At 44.1% G+C, this 27,121-nt stretch overlaps 1 protein-coding gene and 1 long non-coding RNA gene across 2 annotated transcripts in view; one reads left to right on the top strand and one right to left on the bottom strand.

The window, feature by feature from the left end:
* hcrtr2 (hypocretin (orexin) receptor 2) overlaps positions 1-15,459 on the bottom strand; it is a 31,303-nt gene extending 15,844 nt beyond the window's left edge. Inside the window, exon 1 of the mRNA XM_004555954.2 lies at positions 15,193-15,459. Coding sequence (XP_004556011.1) covers positions 15,193-15,409 — 217 coding nt within the window. The 5' untranslated portion in view covers positions 15,410-15,459. The remainder of the gene's footprint in view (positions 1-15,192) is intronic.
* A 4,656-nt stretch (positions 15,460-20,115) lies between these two features.
* Positions 20,116-26,623, top strand: LOC143421697 (uncharacterized). Its single transcript, XR_013101259.1, has 3 exons — positions 20,116-20,149; positions 22,943-23,032; positions 26,414-26,623. It is a non-coding gene; the product is annotated as an uncharacterized LOC143421697 (long non-coding RNA).
* The last annotated feature ends 498 nt before the right edge of the window (positions 26,624-27,121 follow it).

The following is a 27,121-nucleotide window of genomic DNA, read 5'->3' as shown; positions in this document are numbered from 1 at the left end:
ACGATAGAAGACTAACATTCAATATCATAATTTTTAAGAAAATGTTAACAGATTACAGGCCTTCTTATTACTCTCTGGTCTAAACCCAAAATAAAATGCTAAAATCAGTTTAAAATTATATGCAGTATCTCCCACTTTATCTGTAATGTTTTGTAAATGAAATATTTGAACAATTACTGTTACTGAAATTACTGCACCACAAAATAAGAGTTTAAAAATGAAGAAATGGAAGATCCTACAGTTTTAGTGTTTACATTGTGTCACGGTCCGGGGCAGCGGCCGTGTGGAGAGCGGAAGGAGGACTCAAAACGCAGCACTTATTCAGGTGTGAGGGTGATTTATTGATAATATCCAATATAAAGTGGGGATGGTAAAACAGAACTAAGGATGAACTAACTGGGAGAAACTACACAAAGAAATAGCAAACCTGAGCATGAAGGGAGAACAGCAGGGAGAGCACGCAGGGGATTACACCAGGTATGAACACAGATGACGCGACGAGGAGCAGAGGAAATCACACACTATAAGTACACGGAGAGACACTGGGAAATCACACACAGGTGGGGGAAACAGCTGGACCTGATTAACCTGACGAGACAGGGGAACACTAACACCAGGGACCAACAGAGGGAGCACAAACCCAGAACCCAGTGTCTAAAATCCCAAACACAAACCATCCCAAAACAGCCATGAATAATAATGAAAGTAATAACAATAAAGAACATAAACATAAAGTCACTGAGTCATGGTCGCAGGACCATGACAGTACCCCCCCCCTCAAGGGCTGGCCCCCGACAGCCACAGAAACACATCACCAGATCCGGGCGGGCGGCAGGGGGCCCAGGACGGAGGGACCGGGCCAAGACCAAAGACGGAGGCCCCAGAGTCCCAAACAAATGTTCACAAAAAAAAAAACCTCACAGGGGAGCAGAGTCCAAAACACAGTTCAGGCGGCCGGCCACGAAGAAGGCCGTGGCGGCGCGTAAAGAGTTCGGGAGGCCGTCCACGAAGAAGGCCGTGACGGCGCGCAAAAAGTTCAGGGGGCCGACCGTGCGGAAGGCAACGGCGGCCACTCAGGCGAAGAGGGTCCGGGGGCCGGCCGTGCGGAAGGCAACGGCGGCCGCTCAGGCGAAGAGGGTCCGGGGGCCGGCCGTGCGGAAGGCAACGGCGGCCGCTCAGGCGATGGCGGTCCGGGGGCCGGCCGTGCGGAAGGCAACGGCGGCCGCTCAGGCGATGGCGGTCCGGGGGCCGGCCGTGCGGAAGGCAACGGCGGCCAGTCAGGCGACGGCGCCCGGCCAGTAGTCTAGCCAGCGGTCTAGAAAACGGCCGTTTAGCTCCAGACCCAAACGAGGCTGGGCCAGGCGAGGCTGAAGGCACAGAAGCCGGGGCCGCAGCGGGCGAAGATGCTGAAGACGCTGCTGCAGGCGATGGTACAGATGCTGAAGACGCTGCTGCAGGCGATGGTGCGGATGCTGAAGACGCTGCTGCAGGCGATGGTACAGATGCTGAAGACGCTGCTGCAGGCGATGGTGCGGATGCTGAAGACGCTGCTGCAGGCGATGATGCAGACACGAAGGCTGGACCAGACGAAGATGCAGACACGAAGGCTGGACCAGACGAGGATGCAGACACGAAGGCTGGACCAGACGAGGATGCAGACACGAAAGCTGGGCCGGGCGAGGACGAAGCTGTAGCCGAAGCCGGGCCGGGCGAGGCTGAAGCAGAAGCTGAAGCTGGACCGGGCGAGGATGAAGCTGGACCGTGCGAGGATGAAGCTGGACCGGGCGAGGATGAAGCCGGACCAGGCGTGGATGAAGCCGGACCAGGCGTGGATGAAGCCGGACCAGGCGAAGCTGACGCTGGAGCTGAAGCTGGGCCAGGCGAGGATGAAGCTGAAGCTGGGCCAGGCGAGGATGAAGCTGAAACCGGGCCAGGCGTGGATGAAACCGGACCAGGCGAGGATGAAGCTGAAACCGGGCCAGGCGAGGATGAAACCGGGCCAGGCGTGGATGAAGCTGGACCAGGCGAGGATGAAGCTGAAACCGGACCAGGCGTGGATGAAGCCGGACCAGGCGTGGATGAAGCCGGGCCAGGCGAGGATGAAGCCGGGCCAGGCGTGGATGAAGCCGGGCCAGGCGTGGATGAAGCCGGGCCAGGCGTGGATGAAGCCGGGCCAGGCGAGGCTGCGTCCTCAGGCTGAGGCGTGGTAGCAGCAGGTGGTAGCGCTGCAGGTGGTGGTACTGCAGGAGGCGGCGCTGCAGCCACGGGTGGAGAAGCAGCCACAGGTGGAGAAGCAGCCACAGGAGGCCGGACGGGCTCCTCGGGCCCCCCAGCCGACGTGGCAGCCGGTGTGGCATGAGGCCGGACGGGCTCCTCGGGCCCCCCAGCAGGCGAAGCAGGAGGCTGGACGGGCTCCTCGGGCCCCCCAGTGAAAACAGCCGCAGAACCAGCGGGCACACACAAAACAAAACTAGGAGGCACGTGGGCCTCTGGCACACACGAAACAAAACTAGGAGGCACGTGGGCCTCTGGCACACGTGAAACAAAACCAGTAGGCACGTGGGCCTCTGGCGCACGTGAAACAAAACCAGTAGGCACGTGGGCCTCTGGCGCACGTGAAACAAAACCAGTAGGCACGTGGGCCTCTGGCGCACGTGAAACAAAACCAGTAGGCACGTGGGCCTCTGGCACACATGAAACAAAACCAGTAGGCACGTGGGCCTCTGGCGCACGTGAAACAAAACCAGTAGGCACGTGGGCCTCTGGCGCACGTGAAACAAAACCAGTAGGCACGTGGGCCTCTGGTGCACGTACGGAGGGCTGCAGCTGCGCAGAGCACTGACCCTGCTCAGGCAGTGACAGCCCGGTGCAGTTCACAGCTGGCATCTTGGCCTCCAGGGGTCCAGAGTAAGCTGAGGGCAGTAACCCAGCCTCTGGGGAAGCCCCGGAGTGAGCAACAGTCTCTAATGTTGCCAGCTTTTGAGGAACAGGTCCGTAGCGAAACAGTTTGTCTCCCTGCCCAGAAACAGCGGTGGAAAAACAGTGCGAAAATTGTGGCTCAGCCATTACCGGAACTGTGGGCTGTAGCGATGCTAGCGGTGGTGGTGGCTGAGTGGCTAACTGGAGCGGCGGCAGAACGGGTAATTGAGCCCTTAGGGAGGCTAACGGTTGAGCCACAGACCTGGGAGCTTGTGGCTGGACACAGAACTGAGCCGGAGAATGGTGATAAAGTCCTGGCTCAGAAGGAGCGGCAGAGAAACAGTCTCTCGGTTTTACAGAGGGTTTGTAGACGCCCACTTGCGAAGGATCCGTTACCACGAAGGTAGGTAAGCTATCTACACTGTCTCTCATCCCGCTCTGAATAGCCCCAGAAAACAGAATCTGGGGAAGCCAGAACATGTCGCTCGCTCACCGCCTCGGGCTGCTCGAAAGTAAAAGCAGACGGGGGGTGAAGTCCGAGGTCCAAAAGGAGGAACTCCCGCTCCCACGAACAAAGCGAGCCCAGAAGCCATGGGAGACCGGTCACCAGACGCTGTAGCCGCCTCTCTATAGCGCGCTGGGACGTGCCACCCGGGTTTTCCAGCCACCGGTCGATGAGCTCCTGTGTGGCATCGATGAGATTTTCCCGTAGCTCCCTGGACGGGTTAAGTGCTGCTGGGTCCATGTTGTGTTCGCGTCGTACTGTCACGGTCCGGGGCAGCGGCCGTGTGGAGAGCGGAAGGAGGACTCAAAACGCAGCACTTATTCAGGTGTGAGGGTGATTTATTGATAATATCCAATATAAAGTGGGGATGGTAAAACAGAACTAAGGATGAACTAACTGGGAGAAACTACACAAAGAAATAGCAAACCTGAGCATGAAGGGAGACCAGCAGGGAGAGCACGCAGGGGATTACACCAGGTATGAACACAGACGACGCGACGAGGAGCAGAGGAAATCACACACTATAAGTACACAGAGAGACACTGGGAAATCACACACAGGTGGGGGAAACAGCTGGACCTGATTAACCTGACGAGACAGGGGAACACTAACACCAGGGACCAACAGAGGGAGCACAAACCCAGAACCCAGTGTCTAAAATCCCAAACACAAACCATCCCAAAACAGCCATGAATAATAATGAAAGTAATAACAATAAAGAACATAAACATAAAGTCACTGAGTCATGGTCGCAGGACCATGACACATTGTGAGGAAGCAAAATGAAATAAAATATTATCTTTTACTATACAGGAGAAATATCCTTGTGAAAATCAATTATGTTTGTAGTAGTTGCAAATAATCTTCTCATGGCCTCTGACAGTAAATTCAGCTTAAATTATATACCTATAGACTCCATTTATTACTTCTAGGCTGACTTATTGTAATTTATTATTATCAGGATGTCCTAAAAACTCCCCAAAAAGCCATCAGCTGTTCCAAAATGCTGCAGTGAGAGTACAGACAGGAACTAAACGGAGAGCCAAATCAATGACGGAACCAATGAAGAGAAGCTATATTGAATTCTCTTCATTGGCTCCTTGTTAAACACAGAATTTAATTTAAAATCCTCTCCCTCACATAGAATATCTTAAATAATCATTCCCCATCTTATCTTAAAGAAATTATCGTACAGTAGCACCCCAAGAGACCACTTAACTCTTGAACTGCAGACTTACTTACTCCTACTCCTAAGACTCTTAGGGTACTTAAAAGTAGAATGGTAGGCAGAGCCTTCTGCTTCCAGGCACCTCTCCTGTGAACCAGCTCCCAGTTTGGATTCAATTGAAGTTGTGGAAAAATACATGTAGAATTTATTTAGAATCTCCATCTAAAAGATGATGAAAACTAAAAACTGAGGAAACAGCTTTGCACCAGGCTTTCCCCCATTTCAGGAGCACCCCTGTCAATATACCTACTATGGCCTGCTCAATAAACAACCTAATATAAAATGACTCGAGAGGCGCTAAAACTCATGTCTGCATAGTCAGAAGCACCTCCCAATTCAGGAAATTAAATACTGAGCACAAAATTAGCTTACAGCAGAGCTCAATCCAGCATTCAAAAGACAATAATAAAGAAACAGTGGGAAAACAAATTTAATTTCATTAAGAGAGTGGGCCTGCTTTACATTTGCTTACAATCAAAACGTCCTTCAAACATCAGACAAAACTCCCCCTGACATCCCCCAGGACCACGACGATAAAAAGAGTCCTAAAGGACCGGGACCTGGTTTGGGATTTGCTGGATTCAAACTAGACTGGAGCCGAGGAGAGGTAAGAAATAAATAAACTACAAACAACAGATCAAAAACAAATCCTAAAACTATTATTTAGTTTAGCTGCAACACAGCAAGGTTACAAGAACTGAGTGTTGTGTTGAGAAGTCTCAGGCTTCCCTTTGATGAGGTTAAACAACAATAACCTGAACTGTGGATTATTTGGGATTCTTTTTATATTTAGAATGAGAACAAATGATCCAGTTGACAGCCCAATTAAGGTTTTTTAAATCAAAATTAACATAGCACTATGATGCTGTGATGCCTAGGAACTATAAAAAGGACTAATGCACATTATACCATAGATTTATAAATATCAATATAACCCAAACAGCTGATAATGTTTGTCCTGAAAACTCCCAGTAACCTACTTGCAGAAACTCACACGTAGATAATAAGTGCATGGAAGCTGAAGCAAAGATAATGAGCGGCTTTTAAAAAAAAAAATATTGCTACATATAGCAAGCCAGAATCACTCAGGTGGAACTGGAACCAATGTACTGCTAAAAGCTATTAAGTAATGGACAAGAGGTGATCAGAAAAACACTCGAGCTGGATAATATTTCCTTGTTTCAGCTGGATAGCTGTGCATACGATTATTGAGTTGAATTGTTGCAGGCTCTGTGTGGTAATTAGTTAGTTAGTTCAAACAGTTTCTACTGTTGTTATAGTAAAAAAAATAGTATGGAGGACTGCTTCTTTTTTTTAAAAGAGCTTGTGATCAATTATTCTTAAACAAAAAAGACATAAATGTCAAATAGTCCTGTAAAATTTAACATGCATGTTTAAATTCTTGTTTGAACTTTCGCCAAGCATTTACTGATTAGAGCATCACACAGGAGATAGTACTGTTTCACAGGACATTTGCTGCTCTACTTTTTATATAACAGTATGATTTATTATACAAGTACACAGATTTGTGTGGTTCAAGTTAATGCATAAAATATGCTGATTGATTTTCCAAAGAAGGTTATCTCTTTAGTCAGCAAGTCAGATCTGAGATGTTGGCGCGCGCGCACGCACACACACACACGCACACACACACACACACACATATTTATACAGCACTTTTATTCTTTGTCTAACATTTACACACACACACACACACACACACACACACACACTGCAGTGGATCAGCATCAAGGGAAATTTGGGTTTCAGCATCTTGCCCAAGGATCCTTCAACATGCATTCTACAGGATCCGGGGATTGAATCACCGACCTTCCGATTAGTAGACGACCCACTCTACCTCCCACGGCCACCCCTGCAGCTGCCTGTGGGTGTCTTCCACAGCAGCAGATGTGCATGCCTACTTCAAAGATCTCTCCTCTCAATGCAGTCATAATAAGTTTACATATAAGTTTATCATTAAAGGCAAAAAAAGGGCCCGCATCTGCTTCTGATATACGTTGCTGGCGGATGGCAAATAATATACCCGCTGCCCTTTATAGGGCACATTGCCAAAAAATGAAAACAAGTAGAGTGCGTTTAAAAGAAAATCTAATCTCTAAAAATGTGTTTTCAGCAGACATTTAAAAACAGACTATTGATTTTGTTGACCTAATGAGTGAGGAAGTGCCATTCCAAAGTTTATGCACTAAATGTTAAAAAGCTTCATCATTTGTGGATTTAAAGAAAAAGCGTGGACCAGTTAAGACCAGGGTTGGACTGGGACAAAAATCGGCCTGGGCATTTTGACTAGAGACCCACCAGGTATTACAGGAAAAGCCATAAAGCCTTTGAATGAAAACAGACACTGTTGTGACAGTGATGTACACTGTCTTGTTGGTATATGTATGATTTCTATACATTTTACATCAGATAAAAACTTTGGTTGTCAGATTCAGATAATTATTTATTAAAAGCTAGACATTTTAAATGAGAATAAGAAAGAAAAGTATTTCTTTGTGCCCCCCTTTCCCTGTTAATGCACTACCTGGCCCCTGGGAAAACTTTGCTAGACCCGCCCCTGCACAGTTACCAGCTTTCAGCTACTACAGTTCATAACTTCCCTTCAACTCATTCATGTCACCTAAAAGGTAAACCTGTTTCTCCATCACCTGTTCAGCTCTGATGATTCAGTAAGGACATCTCCTGGTTTCATCTTCATGTTTCCCTCTCACCAGATAACCAAACCGATATCAAGACCAGCAGCTTTTACAGCTGTGGCTCCAGCAAACATCAGCTGATAGTAGAAATTAATATTAAATAAATTCTAACAACAGCTGATCAAGCTTAAATGTGCTGCTGTTGTTTAGCGCGACATCCGCTGGTTTCCTCTTTCTGGCGCAAAGTGGGAGACAAACAAACAAGACAGCAATCCCGATCAGCTGATCATTGATCAGTTTCATGATTGAAGTAGCAACAGGCGAGAGAGGGGCAGAGAATGAGAGAAGAAGAGCCAGCTGACAGCGTAACGACACAATAACTTTCTCTGATGGAGGGACCATTCCATTTTTTTTAAGGAGCAGTTGGCAACTCTACTAACTAACCTTATGAATAAAATAAAGTTCACTATCAGTAACATCATAGCACCCACCCAGCTGTATAGAAACTCAGTCATGTTGGCTACTATGCAGTACGAGTTATTGTAACTTACTGTAAAAAATCAGCACAGCGAAAATAAACTCCACCTAAACTTGGTTTATATCTGACCCAGATAGACTGCAGGTCATAACTTCTTACCTGATGTTCAGTTCACCTGACACTCGGACTGCCGCCTCGGGTCTCTCCTCCTCCTGCCTCCCCTTTCCCTCATCCACCTGCTGGCCTCTGTGAAAGCTCCGCCATAGAAACCACCACCAAACAACTGAGTTATTTTTACACATCGGTCAGCATCGGGCCCGCCCACCGATGGCCAGTCCAGCTATGGTAAAAACCAACTGAAGTTTGCAATGAAATAAAGAGACAATTAAAGTGTGATTAACTGGCTGTATCACTAGTTACAGTGGGGCAAAAAAGTATTTAGTCAGCCACCGATTGTGCAAGTTCCCCCACTTAAAATGATGACAGAGGTCAGTAATTTGCACCAGAGGTACACTTCAACTGTGAGAGACAGAATGTGAAAAAAAAATCCACATGGTAGGATTTGTAAAGAATTTATACGTAAATTAGGGTGGAAAATTAGTATTTGGTCACCTCAAACAAGGAAAATCTCTGGCTCTCACAGACCTGTAACGTCTTCTGTAAGAAGCTTTTCTGTCCCCCACTCGTTACCTGTATGAATGGCACCTGTTTGAACTCATCATCTGTATAAAAGACACCTGTCCACAGCCTCAAACAGTCAGACTCCAAACTCCGCCATGGCCAAGACCAAAGAGCTTTCGAAGGACACCAGGAAAAGTATTGTAGACCTGCACCAGACTGGGAAGAGTGAATCTACAATAGGCAAGCAGCTTGGTGTGAAAAAATCAACTGTGGGAGCAATCATCAGAAAATGGAAGACATACAAGACCACTGATAATCTCCCTCGATCTGGGGCTCCACGCAAGATCTCATCCCGTGGGGTCAAAATGATCATGAGAACGGTGAGCAAAGATCCCAGAACCACACGGGGGGACCTGGTGAATGACCTGCAGAGAGCTGGGACCAAAGTAACAAAGGTCACCATCAGTAACACACTACAACGGCAGGGAATCAAATCCCGCAGTGCCAGACGTGTTCCGCTGCTGAAGCCAGTGCATGTCCAGGCCCGTCTGAAGTTTGCCAGAGAGCACATGGATGATACAGCAGAGGATTGGGAGAATGTCATGTGGTCAGATGAAACCAAAGTAGAACTTTTTGGTATAAACTCAACTCGTCGTGTTTGGAGGAAGAAGAATACTGAGTTGCATCCCAAGAACACCATACCTACTGTGAAGCATGGGGGTGGAAACATCATGCTATGGGGCTGTTTTTCTGCCAAGGGGACAGGATGACTGATCCGTGTTAAGGACAGAATGAATGGGGCCATGTATCGTGAGATTTTGAGCCAAAACCTCCTTCCATCAGTGAGAACTTTGAAGATGAAACGAGGCTGGGTCTTCCAACATGACAATGATCCAAAACACACCGCCCGGGCAACAAAGGAGTGGCTCCGTAAGAAGCATTTGAAAGTCCTGGAGTGGCCTAGCCAGTCTCCAGACCTCAACCCCATAGAAAATCTGTGGCGGGAGTTGAAAGTCCGTGTTGCTCAGCGACAGCCCCAAAACATCACTGCTCTCGAGAAGATCTGCATGGAGGAATGGGCCAAAATACCAGCTACTGTGTGTGCAAACCTGGTAAAGACCTATAGTAAACGTTTGACCTCTGTTATTGCCAATAAAGGTTATGTTACAAAGTATTGAGTTGTATTTTTGTTATTGACCAAATACTTATTTGCCACCCTGATTTACGAATAAATTCTTTACAAATCCTACCATGTGGATTCATGGATTTTTTTTCACATTCTGTCTCTCACAGTTGAAGTGTACCTCTGGTGCAAATTACTGACCTCTGTCATCATTTTAGGTGGGGGAACTTGCACAATCGGTGGCTGACTAAATACTTTTTTGCCCCACTGTACCTACTCTACACTTACTTGATGCTTTGTTAGGAAGACCTTGGTAGTTTTGGAGTTTTAGAGAACGGTCTTATTTCTTCATTGAATACATTTAACAAGGTGATGGAAACATTTCTCAGAGATTTTGGTCATGACATGGTTACATTACAGTTACTGCAGATTCTTTGGCCTCACATCCATGCTGTGCAGAGCTCCTTCCATCATATACCTAAGGCAGTGTTTCCCAACCACTGTGGAGTGGAACATAGGTGTTCTGTGAGAAATGATCAGGTGTGCCTCGGAAGATTATCTGGTTCCACCTGATTGGTACTCTGAGCAATTGACTTTGTGCACGTTAGCATATGCTACTTCCGGTGCGGAAACTCCTGTGGGGAACTTTGTTTTCAGTGTCCTATTCACGCCCTGTTTATGGTCCAAAACAAGTTAAGCAAATGAATGAATCAAGCGGCAATTTACATTTCTATAGATGTCTTGGGCATTTACCCAATATATCTGTAAATGATGTTCATCAACTTGTCGATATTTTTTCCCCCGCGCCTCAGAGCAAAAGAGAAAAGGGATTCAAATATTATATTTCTCAGCTGTCCCTCGTTTATCGCGGGTGTTATGTTCTAAAAATAACCAGCGATAGGTGAAATCAAGTAGCCAATTAAATTTTTTGACGGTGCAAAACGTTTCGTGGACATCGTGGACATACAGTACTGCACTTCAGAGTCACACTGCTAGCGATCGATGCAGCGATTCTGTACTGTACATGAGAGACGTCACGGAGGAGATCGTCTGCAGCGATCAGGACGCAGGACACAATGTGACGTAAAAAAAACGTGCAAACTTGCACTAAAAAAATCTGTGAAACAGCAAGTTGAAAGGTGAACCGCGTTATTAGCGAGGGACCGCTGTAATTTTGAAGGTAAGTCACAACATACCTTTCGTAAATACTAATGTATAGAAACCCTTACCAACAATCATTCATTTTTTGTGTGGCTTTTTTCACGGTTTGTTAACATGCTGTGTGGGTGTGTACTTGACTAGCTGATATCGACATAACGGAGGAAACATCTGGTTTGACTATTCTTCACCTGTAGTTTGAATGCTGAACATTTGCCTGTTTAAATCATAAGACCAGTCAGTATACAGAGATGTGCTTCTGAATGTGGACGATGTGTCTTCTGCTGCAGTGATGCAGTTCTGTGTTGCTTGTGTTGAGTGATGTAAACAACTGATCGATCTAAACTCTTTAAACGTCAAAATTGATCATTAGATTTTTTATGACACAACAGTGGTGAGTGTTCCCACCTTCTGCTCTTTGTAACTTAACGCGATCTTTCCGTTTTCGAGTTTTGGACATGATTTTGGAGTATATTTTCGCAGTAGCGATTGACCGCAAAGTAAAGCTACCGGAAATGTACAACCCCACATCCGGTCTCAAACCAGGAAGCTAGCATTTTCTCGTGCACAGGGTCAATTAGCGTGAGTAACATGCAGAACAATTACATTCTCTTCCACTAGAGGGCAGTACAACTGCCTGCTCTAATTAAATGGGTTGCCAACTGCCAGTAAAACAGAAGAAGGCAAAGAAGAAAGAACATCGTGTAAAAGCAATAGAAAAATATTTGAAAAGAAAATTAGTCAATCTGACCTGGTTCCTGGAGAAATTCCGACCCATATTAAGACCCTAGCGTGAGTAGTGGTCAGAAGAAGAAAAAACGTGTACTGTGGACAAACTGAGCCAATTCTGCTATACCTGATGTGCAGGTAAAAATGATCAATATGCTTTTTGTGATATTTTTGTTTTGTGTGCCGTGTGATTTTTCTAATGTGAAATATGGTTTTCACATTAGAAAACCATATTTCAGTGAAACACTGCCCTAAGGTGCTCTGTTGGATTGAGCTCGGGTGACTGTGGAGGCCATTTGAGTACAGTGAGCTCACTGTCATGTTTAAGAAACCAGTTTGAGTGGGATTTGAGCTTTGTGGCAATGTACTTTATCCTGCTGGAAGCAGCCATTAAAAGATGGGTATACTGAGGTCATAACAATGCTCAAGAAGGCTGTGGTGTTTAAACTACACTCATAAGGGGACCAAAGCGAGTCACGATAATATCCCTCACACAAGTACAACACCAGTAGCCTGATCCAGTGATTCAAGACAGGATCATGTTGTTTCATGTTGCTCATGCTAAATTCTCACCATACGAATGTTGCAGCAGAAATTATGACTCATCAGAGCAGGCCACATTTTTCCAGTCTTCTATTGTCTAATCTAGATGAGCCTGTGTGAATCACAGCCTCAGTTTCCCATTCTTTGTTGACAGGAGTGGCGTCCAGTGTGGAATTTGGCTGCTGTAGCCCAGCACCAGAATTCAAGGTTTGAGATCTTATGTGTTTAGTGATCCAGTTTGGTATACCTTAGTTCTAAAGAATGGTTATTCGAGTTTATGTTACCTTTCTATCATCTCAAGGCAGTTTGGTCATTTTCCTCTGACCTCTGAATGAATAACGCAACCAGAGGGATGGTTTTCTGCCCAGTAGATCAGCAGTTTCTGAAATATTCAAACCAGTCCTTCTGGCAAAAACAACCATGTGTCACATTCAAAGCCACTTAAATTACCCTTCTTCCCCATTCTGATGCTCAGTTTGAACTTCAGTAGGTCGTCTTGACCGTGTCAACATGAGGAGGAGCGCACTGAGTTGCTGCCATATGTCTGCCTCATTGTATTGTTGTGTTAACAAGAAGTTGAGCAGGGTAAGTAGCCCTAATGCAGGGGTGTCAAATTCAAATACACAGTGGGCCAAAATTCAAAACTGGAACAAAGTTGCGGGCTAACGTTAATATTTATTGAAATATATTTATTCCTCCAGATATGAGAATGAATCTTTTCTTATGGACTCAAACATGTTTCGCTGAAAAACTGAATATGGAACAAGCAAAGCTTAATACTAAAAAAAAAAAATATATATATATATATATATATATATATTAGCTGGATAATACCAGTAGGCCAACTCTAATAATAATTTGGTATGGCTTCACGGGCCAAATGTAATTAGGCTGCAGGCCAAATTTGGCCCGTGGGCCAGAGTTTGACACCTATGCCCTAATGTTTCTGATGATCTAATGACAATTGCCCGCCCATTATTAGTTGGAATTTTAGCTAATGTTTCAGTGCCTATGGGGTAAAATGTTGGCATGGGAAGGGGAGAGCCTTGAACACAAAGTGTACACACTGTGTCCAAGGTTTAAAAGCATAATAATGTTGCAAACATTTTAGCAAAAAGCTTCTTGTAGTTACACATCCATCACATACAGAGCAGATTTATTAGTGGTTTCTCTTTACTTTTTACTCCAAGTTCAGTCTCTGCCAACTCTCTGAGGGAAATATCTGGTGCTTTAGTTGCTTAATGTTATGCTCGCCAGGTGGTCGCTAACATCGTCAGTGAACAGTGAAGTTAATACAGGCAGCAATTTGATGAATCAAAATTTGTACTTACAGCAGCAGGAAAGAAATGCTAAAGAGGATTACACTGAAAGACCCTCTACGAAAAGGAAGACTAAAGTTTTAAATTGAGTACCTACTGTACAATGTGTGCCTGAATCCATTACAGCAGCAAGGCCATTTACTATGAGAACAAATACTTTCAGCTCTAACAAAAATTCCACTGGATTCCTTTTCCCTTATAGGAATAAAAAATGCAACAGTAAATGCTGATTTTATGATTTTTTTTTCTCTTTACTTCTGTCTATGGAAGAGATTCTCCAGGCAGGGGTGACACCTTTGTTGTCACTTCCTGCTGTTCATAGCAGGTAAAACTGCAGCAAGAGAAAACAGCACACAGTGCAGGAAACAAAGAAAGAGAAGCTGCGATGATTTAAAAGATTTGCGCTGTGCTTCCTCATCTAACACTGACAGTTATAATGAGAACCTGTCATCTCTGGCTTTGAAACTCATGGCCATACTGATTAAACACACACGGACCCCTCCAATGTCCTTAATTGCTCTGTTCGGCAAAGAAATGCAAATTTTGCTCATAAACAAAATGACTAATTTGTTTCCTAAATGACTTCCTGCTCTTGAAGTATTTACTAAAACATTGATTACATCAGCAACCAGGTATTGTTAGTAAACCAGTACTATAAAGCACATATTTTTGTAATCTGAGCTTTAAAAAGCAAATGATAACCCTGCTTATTTCACTTAACATGTTTAATATGAAACTGTTGAACATTAGACTGTGAATAGCTGGCCTGTCTGATTTCTGGAATCGTAACTTATCCACTCATGTATCATTTTCAAAGTGTCTGTTCACTCCATTGTGAGACTAAAAGCATAAAAGGGGAAGTAGACTCTGCACAAGGGTGGAAAGCTGTTTTCTGAAAGCATCTACAAAATTCTCTTGGACAGCATTTCCAGTGGCCCATTTCAAAATGTCATCCACTGTCTGGGGAGTGGGTGTTGCATTAAGGATAATGAAGATGGCAAGAGGGTGAATGCTGTCTTCCTCACTGAAATACCATACAAATTGTTAGATTGATAAATGCTGCCTAAAATGACAGGTAATGTGGCACACCTTCAGCCTTTCAAGCTGGAGTGCAATTCTGCAGTGCGCAGCTGCATCTATGCGGGGGCCCTTTTCCTTGTTACCAAAAAAAAGTCTAAAAATAGCTAGTGGGAACCCTGAGATGAGGCATAGAACACAAGCCTGCACAAAGACAGCTTTCAAAGTTGAAATAGATCAAAGTGCAAGCGGAAAAAGAGCAGGTTATTTTAGTGACTGTGACAATCGAGCTTCAGTAGAGCATAACTAAGACTCCCACACTGACACAAAGAAGGAGGTTCTCAAATGTGTGGTAGCAGCCCGATAAGAAATTTCACAATTAAAAAAAACAGAGCTACAGGTCAGTCTGACTTCTCTTTGCTAAATAGTAAAACTGCCCCTGCTGCTAAACCATTGAGAAAATACACCAGCAACAAAGCAGTCCAATAATGGAATTTCGCAGACAATAGGTCTGCAAAACTTGCAAGTTACGCAAATGCACGGTGTGAAATAATTTATTTTTACTCGATGTATCTTCAAAGAAATCAAAAGGTTACCGATTTTCCAAAATTAACCTCGCTTTCCTGGACTGATTGACGGTTTCTCCTCCTCATTGATGCTTCCACATCAGCAGAGGCGCGACTGCGATTAGTGAACATCACAGAGGGGGGGAATGCGCTTCTAGTTATTGATCGCTCTTGATTTGGATTTTTCTCATACTTCAAGTAATATTTGCGCTGATATTATGGAGAGGTGGGAAAAGTTGCTCGAAGTGTGCTTTTGCTTTATGATTTTTGCAAGTTGTTAAGATGAATGGAGAGAGAGAGAAATGAATGCATTTAAAGGTACGACTCACCAAGCGAGTTCCCAATGAGTGAAACGAAGAATACAATAATGTAAGCCACAATGAGAACCCATTCATACTGCTTGGGGTGTAAATACTCTCTCCAAATGTATCTCAGAAGTTCCTCGTCGTCATCCAAGGTGGGATGCACATGTAACTCCGTGCTGTTGGGTAGATGTCCAGAAGATAAGCACTCCTCGCAGTCCACGTTCCCAGTGATGCCAGACATGCTTCCAGGTGTTTTGTGTGCCCGATGAACTGCAGCTGTTGCTTGTGCGTCTGCAGTGACCGCAGGTTGTTTGAGCACACTGCAAACGCGATTCTAAATGCGCTCCGCACGGACCACTCGTCAGAATGACGCTGGTCTCCCTTCTGTCTCCATTCAAAGCCACTGCAGGGTCAAACACCAACACAGCAGATTGCAGCGAGCAACGAGCTCTGAGCTGCAACCCGAATGCCCACTCGCGTAAAAATAGAGAGAAACGGGGTGTTCGGGCATTTCTGCGGGGAGGGGTGCATGAACAAGGTTTGGAAATGAATGGGGTGATTTAAAATGCATCAGCTTAATCTGCCTTTAATTCTGTGCGAAATTCAATTACAAGCATATAAAGGAGGGCACATTGGACGGACCAATTCACGGACACGGTTAACCCCCTTAATCCAACAGTGCACTTGTTTTAAACTAATTGGTTTAACTGGGTCCTGTAGTGCTTGAGCAAATTGTTGTGACTGTGTGAAGGTAATGACTGAATGGTGGGACAAGCCTCAGACTGTGTACCAATTTATTGGGGACATGTTTTCGAATTTTATTTAAAAAACAAAACGAAACAATGACAACAATATAAACTGCTGTTTTTATGTCATTAAGACTCCTTTTTTGTATTTATTTAGTCTTATTTCTCTTTGTCATAAGCTGTGAACAGCTCTGGTGTAAACAAATCATAAATCTGAACATCATTTCAGCATCTTGTTTTTTGGGGGCATATACTGCATACTGTCGCTGGGTTTGTTTAGGCAGCTCTTCTGAGCAAAATATGGTGTTATGATGACGGTATGGAAATCATGATTCCATTCAAAATGAATAGACTGTCACGGTTCTGGGTCCGTTGGACCCAGTATTTTGAGTTTATTGTGTTTTGATTTAAGTTTGCATCAGGGATTGTGTTCTTGTTCTCTTGTCGTGTTATGGTGATGAATATGATGTCTATTATGAGAGTTCCATGTTTCTGTTTGTCTGGGTTTAAGATGTGGGCTTAGTTTCATATGTCATTTCCTGTCTGTCTCTCTATGTCGAGCCTGCGTGTGATGTTTTATTGTGAAGGTCTGCGTCTTATGTGAGTGTTCAGTTTTACCTCTGTCTCGTCTTACGGATTATTCCCAGCTGTGTCCACCACCTGTGTGTAATTCCCGTGTTTCTCTGTGTGTATTTAAGTCGTGTCCTCCGTCATTGTAGTTGCTGGTCCGTCTGTGTAACCACCGTGTCTCGCTCGTGTGTTCACCCTGCTGTTAACCATCGTCTGCTTCTGCTCGCCCTGCTTCATGTTCATGTTCTGGTTTCTGCGCTATAGTTTAGCTGTTTCCCTGTATAGTTTAGTTCGTGCTCCATTTGCTGTTTGTCCTCATTTTGTGTTCAATAAACCACCTTCACCTCTCCACTACTGCCTGCGTTTGGATCCCCCTTCATTTCCTCCACACGGCTCCTCTCACTCGCCGTGACATAGACCAGATTAAATCTGCAAGGCAGTCAAAGCACAACTGCACGGACTCCTGCTGAGAAGTTAAAAATGAATTAAATGGTACATTTGAATTAAAGATGTGAATCTCATGGTGGAGCAGTGCTTAACAAGGCTGCCTTACAGGAAGCTTCAGTACCCTTGATAACATAAGACATATACATCAAGTGAGGGTCCTTTAAAAAGCCTCTGTATGAATCCTCTTCCTCATGGTTTATGTTGACATCATAATATATTTGAATTCAGGATTAGGTTTTGTAAATTGTGCTTTATGTATCTATATGTGCATGCACGTATACATTGTACTGGGCTACTGTGCCTGTGAAGCAAACTGTCCCAAGGGGGCATTGCTACACCACTCTACCCACTACTGAGTTCTGGTTGGCTCCTTGTATGATCTCCCTTTCCCTATTTTGTTTCCCTGTCAGAGTGATCTGTTTTTTTTCTTGCAGTTTAAAATCTAATCTAAGATTAATTTAAACTTAGCTTTAAGTGTGTGTGTGAATATAACGGTTATCTGTCTGTCCGTTAGCCACGTAAACTGTCAGCCTGTCCATTTTATATTCTTCTCAGCCAGTGTCAGCTGAGAGTCTCGGTGGATAAGCGGTTGTGAAAATTGTTCAGCCATCCACTGTAGTATGAAATCATTAGTGTCTAGTTATTTTACAGTTTTTTCTGATTGCTTAAGCACATTTTTTGTAACTATTGGCTAATTTTGCAAAACTCTTCACACAAATAAGAAAACCTGTCACCCAATCATCAAAACATTGTAGTTCTCTTGCAAAAGCGAACACAGCTAGATTAACTCTTCACACCATCGTAAAAATGGTGTTTCCGTATCAAACAGTACACACAAGCCATCATCTACTAAGCACACAATGCGCCAACTGCACACTGATGGTATGAATACAAAACACATCTGGCTTTTGCTTTCTCTGTGCACAAGGTAGGCTATGTCAGTTTGAGCTCATACTTCTGTCATAGATCCATAAGCATAGAGGGATCCAAACTTCAAGTACTGGTGTTTATTCAAACACATCAAAACAAACACAAGTGTTTATTTCCAAGTATAGGATTATTTGCAATCGCCATAATGACTATATGGGTTACTTGGTCTGCAGTGAACATGCTTCCTCTGCCCCCAGCATCTGGTCATCTAGCAATTCGGTAAAGTAACAATTTCAGTATTTTTACATCAATGGTATTGGTGTGTTTCTCATTGGCATATGGCAGTGCTACAAATCTTTGTGCAAAGTGACTGTACTAACCGATTCTCATTTCAAGATGTCCTTATGGTGCTTGCTACAGTGTAGCGGCTCGAGTTAGGCTGGACCCGTTGGCCAGCTACCCTCAGGGTCATTCCACGGTTGATTACATGGTCCACTATTGTAGCTCTGATGTCATCAGCAATTCTATTTCTTACTCTTCTTACCCTTCCTATCCCACCTCCTCATCCTCCTCTTTCCCCTCCTTGTCCTCCTCTCCCCCCTCCTCGTCCTCCTCTTGGTCCTCCTTGTCCTTGTCGTCCTCTTCATCCTACTTCTTCACCTCCACGTCCTCTTCCTCGGCCTCCTCTACTTCTCACTCTTTCTGCTCCCTCCATTGTACTCCACACACAGAGCTTACCTGTATTATAGTGCTTAGGCTGATTGCAAAGTGAACTAATTATCTAAAAAAGTTTTCACATGTGACAGTGTGCCAGACAGTTGGCAAAGTAGTGTAAATAATGGCCATAAATGTGTATAGTTTTGCTGGAGTGCACTGATCATTTGGAAATTGAGTGTAAAGCAGTGAGTTATGTTTACAGTTCTGCAAAAAGAGTGCTGTGCAGTGGATTGTAGCTACAGGTTTGCAAAGTGTGTGTTACAAAATGGCAAACTGAGTGCAAAGCAGTGTTTGTGCTTTTAATTTTGCAAACTCAGTGAATGGTTTTGCTATAAGTATCAATAGTTTTAGAAATTGTGCTATAAGAATCACAGTTAGGGTTTAAGCATTCAGAAAAAACTGTAAGTCCCTCAATGTACCTCAAAAGTGTCATTGATTGAGGTACTGCTAATAATTGTATTTGTCACGGTATGGCATGGCACACCGTGGAAGGAGTGGGGGAAGGAGGACCCAGGCGCGGTGCTCTATGTACAAACAGTGTTTATTTACAGAGTGAAAACAACGTAACAATAAATCCCCGTATTCTCCCAGACTCCCGTGTCGTGTCTCCCGTGAATAGTCCGTGTGCTCTCTGCTCCCGTGTCAGCACCCCCCGGTGCTCGCTGCTCTCCGTGCCTTCCACTCTCTTCCTGCGGGAAACAATAACGGCAGCTGTCAGGACACTCAGAATGGCAGGCATACACTTTCAGACTTAGCTTAGACAGGGTGACTAACGTGGAGTCTCATGCAATGATCCCGCGTCGGTGGGAGCTCCAAGACTCTCTTAAGTAGCTCCCCCGACGAGGCCTGATCAGCAGCAGGTGTGTGGCTTCGGGTGTGGCCAGTCCCTCCGCAGGGCCACACCCCTCAGGCCTGCAGGTGGCCGAGCTCCATCCTCCAGGCACACCCGCAGACATACACACCCATACCTCGCCTAAACATATGAGTGGGACACAGACTAACACAGCACAGAGAAACACACATATGTACACGCACAGAGAAGGGGAAACGACACCAAAAATACATAATAATAATAATACACAGGTCCATGACTGCCCAGGGATCCTGGGTCGCCCAGTCCCAGGACCCTGACAGTATTAATGTTTTTTTGACATTAATTTGAAGGTGGCTCATGAAATAATAAATTTTTAATTGTTGTTGCAGTCAATGTTATTGCTAAAACCTTTTAGGAGACATCGGTCTGTTCAGCAACATGAGTCATCTATATTTATTGTAGCAAATTGATTAATATTTGTTTTTACCCCAGTCATTGTCATTGTCCATTAGCTTTCCCACAGAGCATCCAGGTATTGACTAGTGATGGGTCGTTCGCGAACGAAATGGCTCTTAGAGCCGGTTCTTTGACGTGAACGACACGAGCCGACTCCTTATCGCGAGACGTCACGTTTTTTTTTTGTTTTTTTTTTCTTTCTCTCAGCCTCTCTCTCGCACTTTTTTTCCGCTGCACTCTGCAAGCGAGCCTTGTGCTTTACGCTGGGCAGAGGGGGGGAGGGGCGGTAGTTACACTCAGTAGCACAGGAACAGAGCCAGAGAGAGAGAGAAAGAGAGGCAGGGACAACAACATTAGAAAGGTATAGTAATCATCCACAACTATTTTCGGTTGCAGATGATAAAGGATTCAGAAAGTTTATTCATGCAGGCCCATATGACAGAGAATATGCATGTTCTTTTTGTTTTCATATTATAATTTATATTTAATTGTGTTGTGGTTTGCAGTGTTTTATGTTGTTTTCACTTTAAATTTGTAAAAGAAAAAAGCTGAAAATTTAAATAGTTAAAACTTGAAATGTGAATAGTTGATTTTTGTATTATGTGATTTATTTATTACATTTTATGTGGAGTGAATAAATAAAAGTATATTTACGGTGGCCCCTAGAGACAAAGCACATACAAACTTCAAATCACGTACGAACTCTGAAGCATGTACAAACTCCAAAACACGTAAAAACTCCAAAACACGTAAAAACACGTACAAACTCCGAAGCACGTAAAAACTCAGAAGCATATAAAAACTCAGAAGCACATAAAAACTCCAAACACGTACAAAAGACAACAGAAGTGCTCCAGGATGCTGGGCGCAGTGTTGAGCCTTTGTTATCTTGTGGCTACACAAGCCAGCAAGTACCAACGACCGGATTTGGTGTGTGGTAGTAACAGGTAAATGAACTTTTTTTTTAAATTATTTGAATATATATGAGTGCCTGTGTATAAATACACAAACAATACACACATGCTTTCAATTGTGTAATTTAAGTGATCTAGTAGCTCTGCTTTGGAAGTTCAGTTCATGCTAGAAATGTGTTTTGGAGTTTGTACGTGTTTTGTCTCTAGGGGCCACCGCATATATTTATATATAAACATATATAAATAAAACCACTTTTTTTACGTTAGTAATTCCTTTTGTGCATAATTTTATATTATTGTTAATAATAAATTAATTAAAGCAACAAAACAACCTGAAGAGCCGGTTCGGAGCCGAAAGTGAGCCGAACCGAAAGAGCCGGATCTGTAAAAAGAGCCGGAAATCCCATCACTAGCATTGACTTTTCTGACTGTGATTTCATTATTAGGGGACAGCAGGGTTTCTTTTCTTTACGCTGAAATTTGCCTTGTTTACTGCATTGTATAATCATTTCTTGTATGTCAGAGAAGACTTGTGTTAGATATGCCTCATTAGTCGTTTTTACTGCATTAATGTGACACAAAGTGGAGATTTATCAAAGAGTTTTTTATTTAGTGCAGCCATGAACTGAGTCATTACAACTATGCCTCCTTATCCTGAAGGTCAGACATTTATGTGTCCTTTCTCAAGACTTCACTCTTGATAACATAAAGTAATGCAAAAAGAACATGTTCAGGCAAACAAGTGCTCAGCTATAATCGTTAGAAGTGGCAGACTAGTTGTCACCCCACACCATGTTTCCTGTCTTAATGCTAGACTAACTGACTGCTCACTATAGCTTACACCTATTTACCTGCCTGTTAAAACCACTATCTAATGAGCCAATCACATGGCAGAAACTCTGTGTATTTAGGTACATAGACATAAGTGATGGGTCAGTCGCGAAGAAATGGCTCTTAGAGCCGGCTTGTTGAAGTGAACGATGCGAGCCGACTCCTTATTGGGAGCCGTGGGATTTTTTTTGTCTCTCACTTTTTTTCGCAGGTCAGCCTTTTGTTTGCGCTGAGCAGAGACAGGAGGAAACAAACAGACCCTTGCGTTTGCGCCCTGCCTCCTCTGCTCAGCCGGTAGTTACACTCGCACACGAAAAGAGCAGGAGGTTAAAGAAAGAGAGCTGGGTTTTCTGACAAACCATCCTACTTTGGCAAAATGTCCTACCCTAAGTAGTTAATGCACATTTCTGCTGTCACAGAGTAATACCAGCACAAATTTAAGTAGGTATGATGGTTTGCCACTTAAATTCGCCCATCAGAGTAGGCTTGTAGCTCATAAAGCCAGGACGGTTTGCCACTTAATTTTACCCGTTAAAGTGTTTTTCTAGCTCTTATTAATAAAGGTATGATGATTTTCCACTTAATTTTAGCTGTTAAAGTATGCTTCTAGCTCAGTTTCACAAAGTTAGGACTGTTCACCATTTAACTTCGTGTTGTGCGCATGCGCACAAACAACGGGTAGGATGGTTTGTCAGGTAGGATGGATTCCCAGAACACCGGGAGCAACAACAAGTCACAACATCGTCACATTAAAAAGGTATGGTAAAGAAAATTGAGTGACACCAAGAAAAGAAGAAAAATCTGGAACCATTTTAATTTTATTGACAATACAAAGGCAGAGTGTAGAGCCTCGCCGTTGCTCTGCGGGTACCTGGGACTACTGGTGACATGCTCAAAACAGTAGTCCTTTGCAAAGTCTTTCATTTCTTGACATGCAAATTGTGGGCCATTCTCGGTAATCAATGCTTTAGGTATTCCATGGCGTGCAAATATTGACTTTAAATGCACAATCACATTGGCTGAACGAGTTGGGCTGAGTATATCTCGAGAAATAATCTACTACCAACAGATAGTTTTTGTCTTTTAGTGTAAACAAATCAGCTCCTAAATTCTGCCTCTCAGGTAAAGGTGTGGGCATAAGAGGTTCCCTCACATTAACTCTCTCCTGTATGCACAGCCTGCACTTAAGGACAAGTTCACTGATCTAATTACTTAAGCCTGGCCACCACACTGCTTGTTGGGCACATTCTCTGGCACTTAACTACCCCTTGGTGACCCTCGTGTATTTTGTCCAAAACTGCATTTCGCATGTTTGCAGGTATGACCAACCTTGTGCCTCGCAGTAGTAGTCTGTTGTGTACACTCAAAACTGCTCTTTCTGACCAGTAGTGTTTTACTACTCCCTGCAGCTGGTTCCTGTCAGGCCAGCCCTCTGCACAGAACTTCATGACTTGGGAACAGACGCTGTCAGACTGTAGCTGCTCACGGAGATCTGCAAGGTATTTGCTGCTAGTAGGAAGGCCCTCCAGCACTGCGTCAACGTAAATATCGGTGTCCTTCATAAGATCATTGTCTCTGGGCATCACGCTGTCTGCCAGCGGTAACCGTGACAGCGTGTCGGCTGTGGTGAGGCTTTTGCCTGGAATGTGCCTTATAGTGTAAGAATACCTCATTAGGCGCATGCGGAATCTCTGTATCCGCGGTGGAAGCAAATCCAAGGCTTGCCCTCCAAGTAGCCTCACAAGTGGCTTATGGTCGGTCTCAAGCTAAAAGTGTAGCCGTAGAATAAAGTCACTGAATCTTTCACAGGCACAGGTGAGCGCCAGCGCTTCTTTTTCCAGCTGGGCATAGCGCTGCTCTGTGGGTGTCAATGATCGTGAGGCATACGAGACTGGTGACCCATGTCATTGTCTTTCTGTAGCAAAACTGCCCCCAAACCCGTATGAAGAGGCATCTCCTGAGATCTTTTGGGGTTTGTTTGGGTCGTAAAGCTGCAGTACTGGAGCGGATGACAGTTCTTCTTTTAAACTGCTAAACGCGTTTTGTTGCTCGTGCCCCCAGTACCACGTTTTTAGTTGAAAGCAAGTCTCTCAGTGGTTTGTCTTTTTCGGAGAGGTTTGGGATGAATTTCCCCAGCTGATTCACCATTCCTAAGAAGCTCCTAAGCTCACTCACGGTGCTTGGCTCTTTCATATTCTGCACCGCACTAGTTTTGTCAGGGTCAGGACTCATGCCTTCAGATAACACAATGAATCCTAAGAATTTCACTGCTCTTTTGCCAAACTCACATTTTGACATGTTCAGGGTGACGCCCGCCTTCTCTGCACGGTCGAGGACAGCGTGGAGTCTCATGTCGTGCACCTCTTTCGTGGATCCCCAGACCAGGATGTCGTCCATGTGGCACACGACTCCCGCGAGGCCGGCTGTCACTTCCGTCACCATCATGTTTTGGAAATGATCTGGTGCACTGGAAATACCAAATGGCAAACGATTGAAATGGTATCTACCAAATGGCGTAATAAATGTGGTGAGGAGAGCAGATTCTTTGGACAGCGGTATTTGCCAAAAGCCCAGTATTTCTCAAGCTTGGAGAAATACTGCGCACCTGTGAGCATGCCTAGCGTTTGGTCTACAGAGGGGAGGATATATCTTTCACGACACACTGACTCATTTAAAGGTGTCATGTCCACACAGATGCGGACTTTCTCTTTGTCCTTTTTGGGGGTTACGACCATGCCGCGACACCAGTCTGTGGGCTCTTCCACACGACTGATTACTCCCAACTGTTCCATCCTCTCCAGCTCTGTTTTGACTTTGCCCAGTAGTGGCAGTGGAACACCCCTTGGCACTTTCAGTGAATAAGGTTTAGCGTTGGGCTTCAGCTTAAACGTGTATGGTTTTTGAACAAGCCGAGCCCATCACATAGTTTCGGGTACGCTTTCTTCACTGTTTCAAGGTCAACATTGTCCATTCGGGCAATTAGTTTCAGTCTCACAGAAGCTGTCCTGCTTAAGAGAGCTACACGCAGATTTCTGACTACATAGATTGTCTCTGTAGTGCTCCTGTCACTGTAGGAAATGTCCTCCTTTGTAGACCCAAGTACGATCAGTGCTGCACCTCCTGGTCCATACAGTGGCTTTTCAGCTTTTTGCAAATGTTCATTTAGCTGCTAAATGTCTTTGAATGTCTCCTCTGAGATAGCTGTGACATCTGCCCCTGAGTCTAATTTAAATGTCATGCTTTTGCCTCTCACGCAGATGTTAGCAAGCCACGGGTCTTCTCCTGAATCCAGTTCACCTAGGAAAAGTCCGTCTGCACTGTCTGCCACCTCATGCACAGTTGTAGACCTACAAACTCTCCCGTGGTGTCCACGTTTCCCACAGTTGTGGCATTCTGCATTTTTGCCTGGGCACTGTGCTTCTGGGTGCATCGGTGCTTTTCCACATTTAGAACATGTTTTATTCTCTTGTTTTGTTATTTGTGGTTTTTGTGGCTTGAACTGCTTTTGGTGTCTGCTTCGGAATTCGGAGTGCAAAGTCGGACCGTACAAATCTGTAACTCTGTAATTAGGCGCCATTCTTCTTATTTTACGGCGCTGTTGTTCAATCGGGGGATGCTCTCTGTTGAGGAAAAAGCATGAATTTGTTTGTATACGGAGGTATCCATTGTTTAAATGTCCCGGTAGTCGAAAAGGAGGCAGAGCTGTTGAGAAATGCTAGGAGCTAACTGGGCGCTAACCGTGTCATTCAAATATATTGAATGTCGCAATCTTGGCAAAGAGAGGAAGTGACGTAAGATTTGCGCATGCGGAGTACCGATCGGGTTTCAGGTACGGATTGGGTAGTGACAGCAATGTTTTACATGCCCCTATTTCCTGTTTAGTGGGTAAGTACTGCTGCCTAGTGGCGCATGATGTACGTCAATATAGATTACACCACAGTAGGTAGGAAGAAGCTGCTCATTGAGTCACCTGTGATGTAATGCAAAAGAAATGGCTGAACAAGCAAAATAAACATTTCCGAAGCACGTCCATCCTGTGTGTGTCGGGTCTTTTGCTACAGCATGCTTGAGACGAGCTACTGAGGTTCAAGCTGAGCATCAAATTCAAGGGACTTTGGATGTGGGGTAGTTGTTGGTACCATACATGCTGGTCTGAGTTTTTCAGAAACTGCTGATCTTCTGGCATTTCCCCTCAAAACCATTTCAAGGGTTTTAAAGAAAAAAAGAGAAAATAGCCGATGAGCAGTAGTTCATGGGTAAAAATGCCTCGCCTGAGTCCAGAGTCGTCTTATCTTCTCTTATGAAACCTGCATCATTAGGAAAAGCAAATGAGTGTATTTCTGAAAATCCCAAACTGTTTTAAGACTTACCTCCTGGTATCCTTTAACAGCATGTTTGCCCCTGCTTTGTATAAAGCTAGGCTAATTGCTTGTTGGACGTGACCTTGCATTTAGCATGCACACATTAAGTGATCTACATTTCTCAAAATGTTGAGAGGTGTGTTGGCCTACTGTGAGGTCAATTTATTATAGTTGCTAATGTACATAATTTGTTTATTGTGACAAAATGGGAAAGTATCAGTGTCACACCAATTTGCAGACCCTTTCATGTTTATCTTCCACTTTAATGCAATTATGGAGATGTAATGGCCGATACCCAAAGAATAATATAGAGGAAAAAAACATCTGATCTATAATAAACTCTCAGAAAAAATAGCAGCTGCTTGCTACAACTGTGTGGCACTGCAGGAGTACCCTGTGATGTAAAAAAAAAACAAAAACAAAAAACAAACCCCAGCTCATTCAAATTACATATTTATTTCACAATATTCATTTGTTAACTTGGAAATTTACTTTTGCAGTCTTTTTCTCCACCCACAGCGAACAATCAGCAATTAACCTACACGTCCTTGGACCTTTGAAGGAGACTACCTGGAGAAAATGTTTCAGGCACAGAGAGAACAAAGGCTGCAGAAATCTTCAGACCCAGCGCCTTCTTGATGTGAGGTGGCAGTGCTCTTCACCTTTAAATACATATATATAAGACAGATGGAGAATGACAGTTGTTTTTCATTTAATATAAATAAATCATAAAACCTTAACCTTAGCCAAAAACAAGCCGTTTTTTCACATTGCATCTTAAAGTCTGGAAGCCCAAGATTAGCCCCGGGGGGTGCATTCAAAAATATTGTACCTATAAAACCAGAAATAGAAATCCCAAATTTCTGAGCGTGTATGCTATGCATTCGGAAATAACTCCTGGGGTTCATGTCACTTTGAGTGGGTGTCAAGGTCTCTAACAGGGGAAGAGCATGCACTTTTTCAAAGCTGCCTTTTTCTATTAAATTAATGCTATATGTTTCAGATGTCATCAGTGAAAGCAGATTGTTTTCTTTGAGCCCAATTGACACTCAGAACATAGAAGCAGAACTCATTATTTTAGGAACCAAGCCTCCAGCAAAATAATGTCAAACACGATGCAGGTAAGCTTCTCTTCAGAGGGTTCACCTAAGACTGTAGACAAAATGATCGCAATTTGTTTTGCACCCAAATATAAGAAGACTATTTGCAATAATGAGTAGGCATCAG

The sequence above is a fragment of the Maylandia zebra genome, linkage group LG13 (genome assembly GCF_041146795.1).
Source record: "Maylandia zebra isolate NMK-2024a linkage group LG13, Mzebra_GT3a, whole genome shotgun sequence".
Lineage (NCBI taxonomy): Eukaryota > Metazoa > Chordata > Actinopteri > Cichliformes > Cichlidae > Maylandia > Maylandia zebra.
Note: the sequence above shows the minus strand (reverse complement) of the source record. Positions and strands in the feature narration are given on the sequence as shown.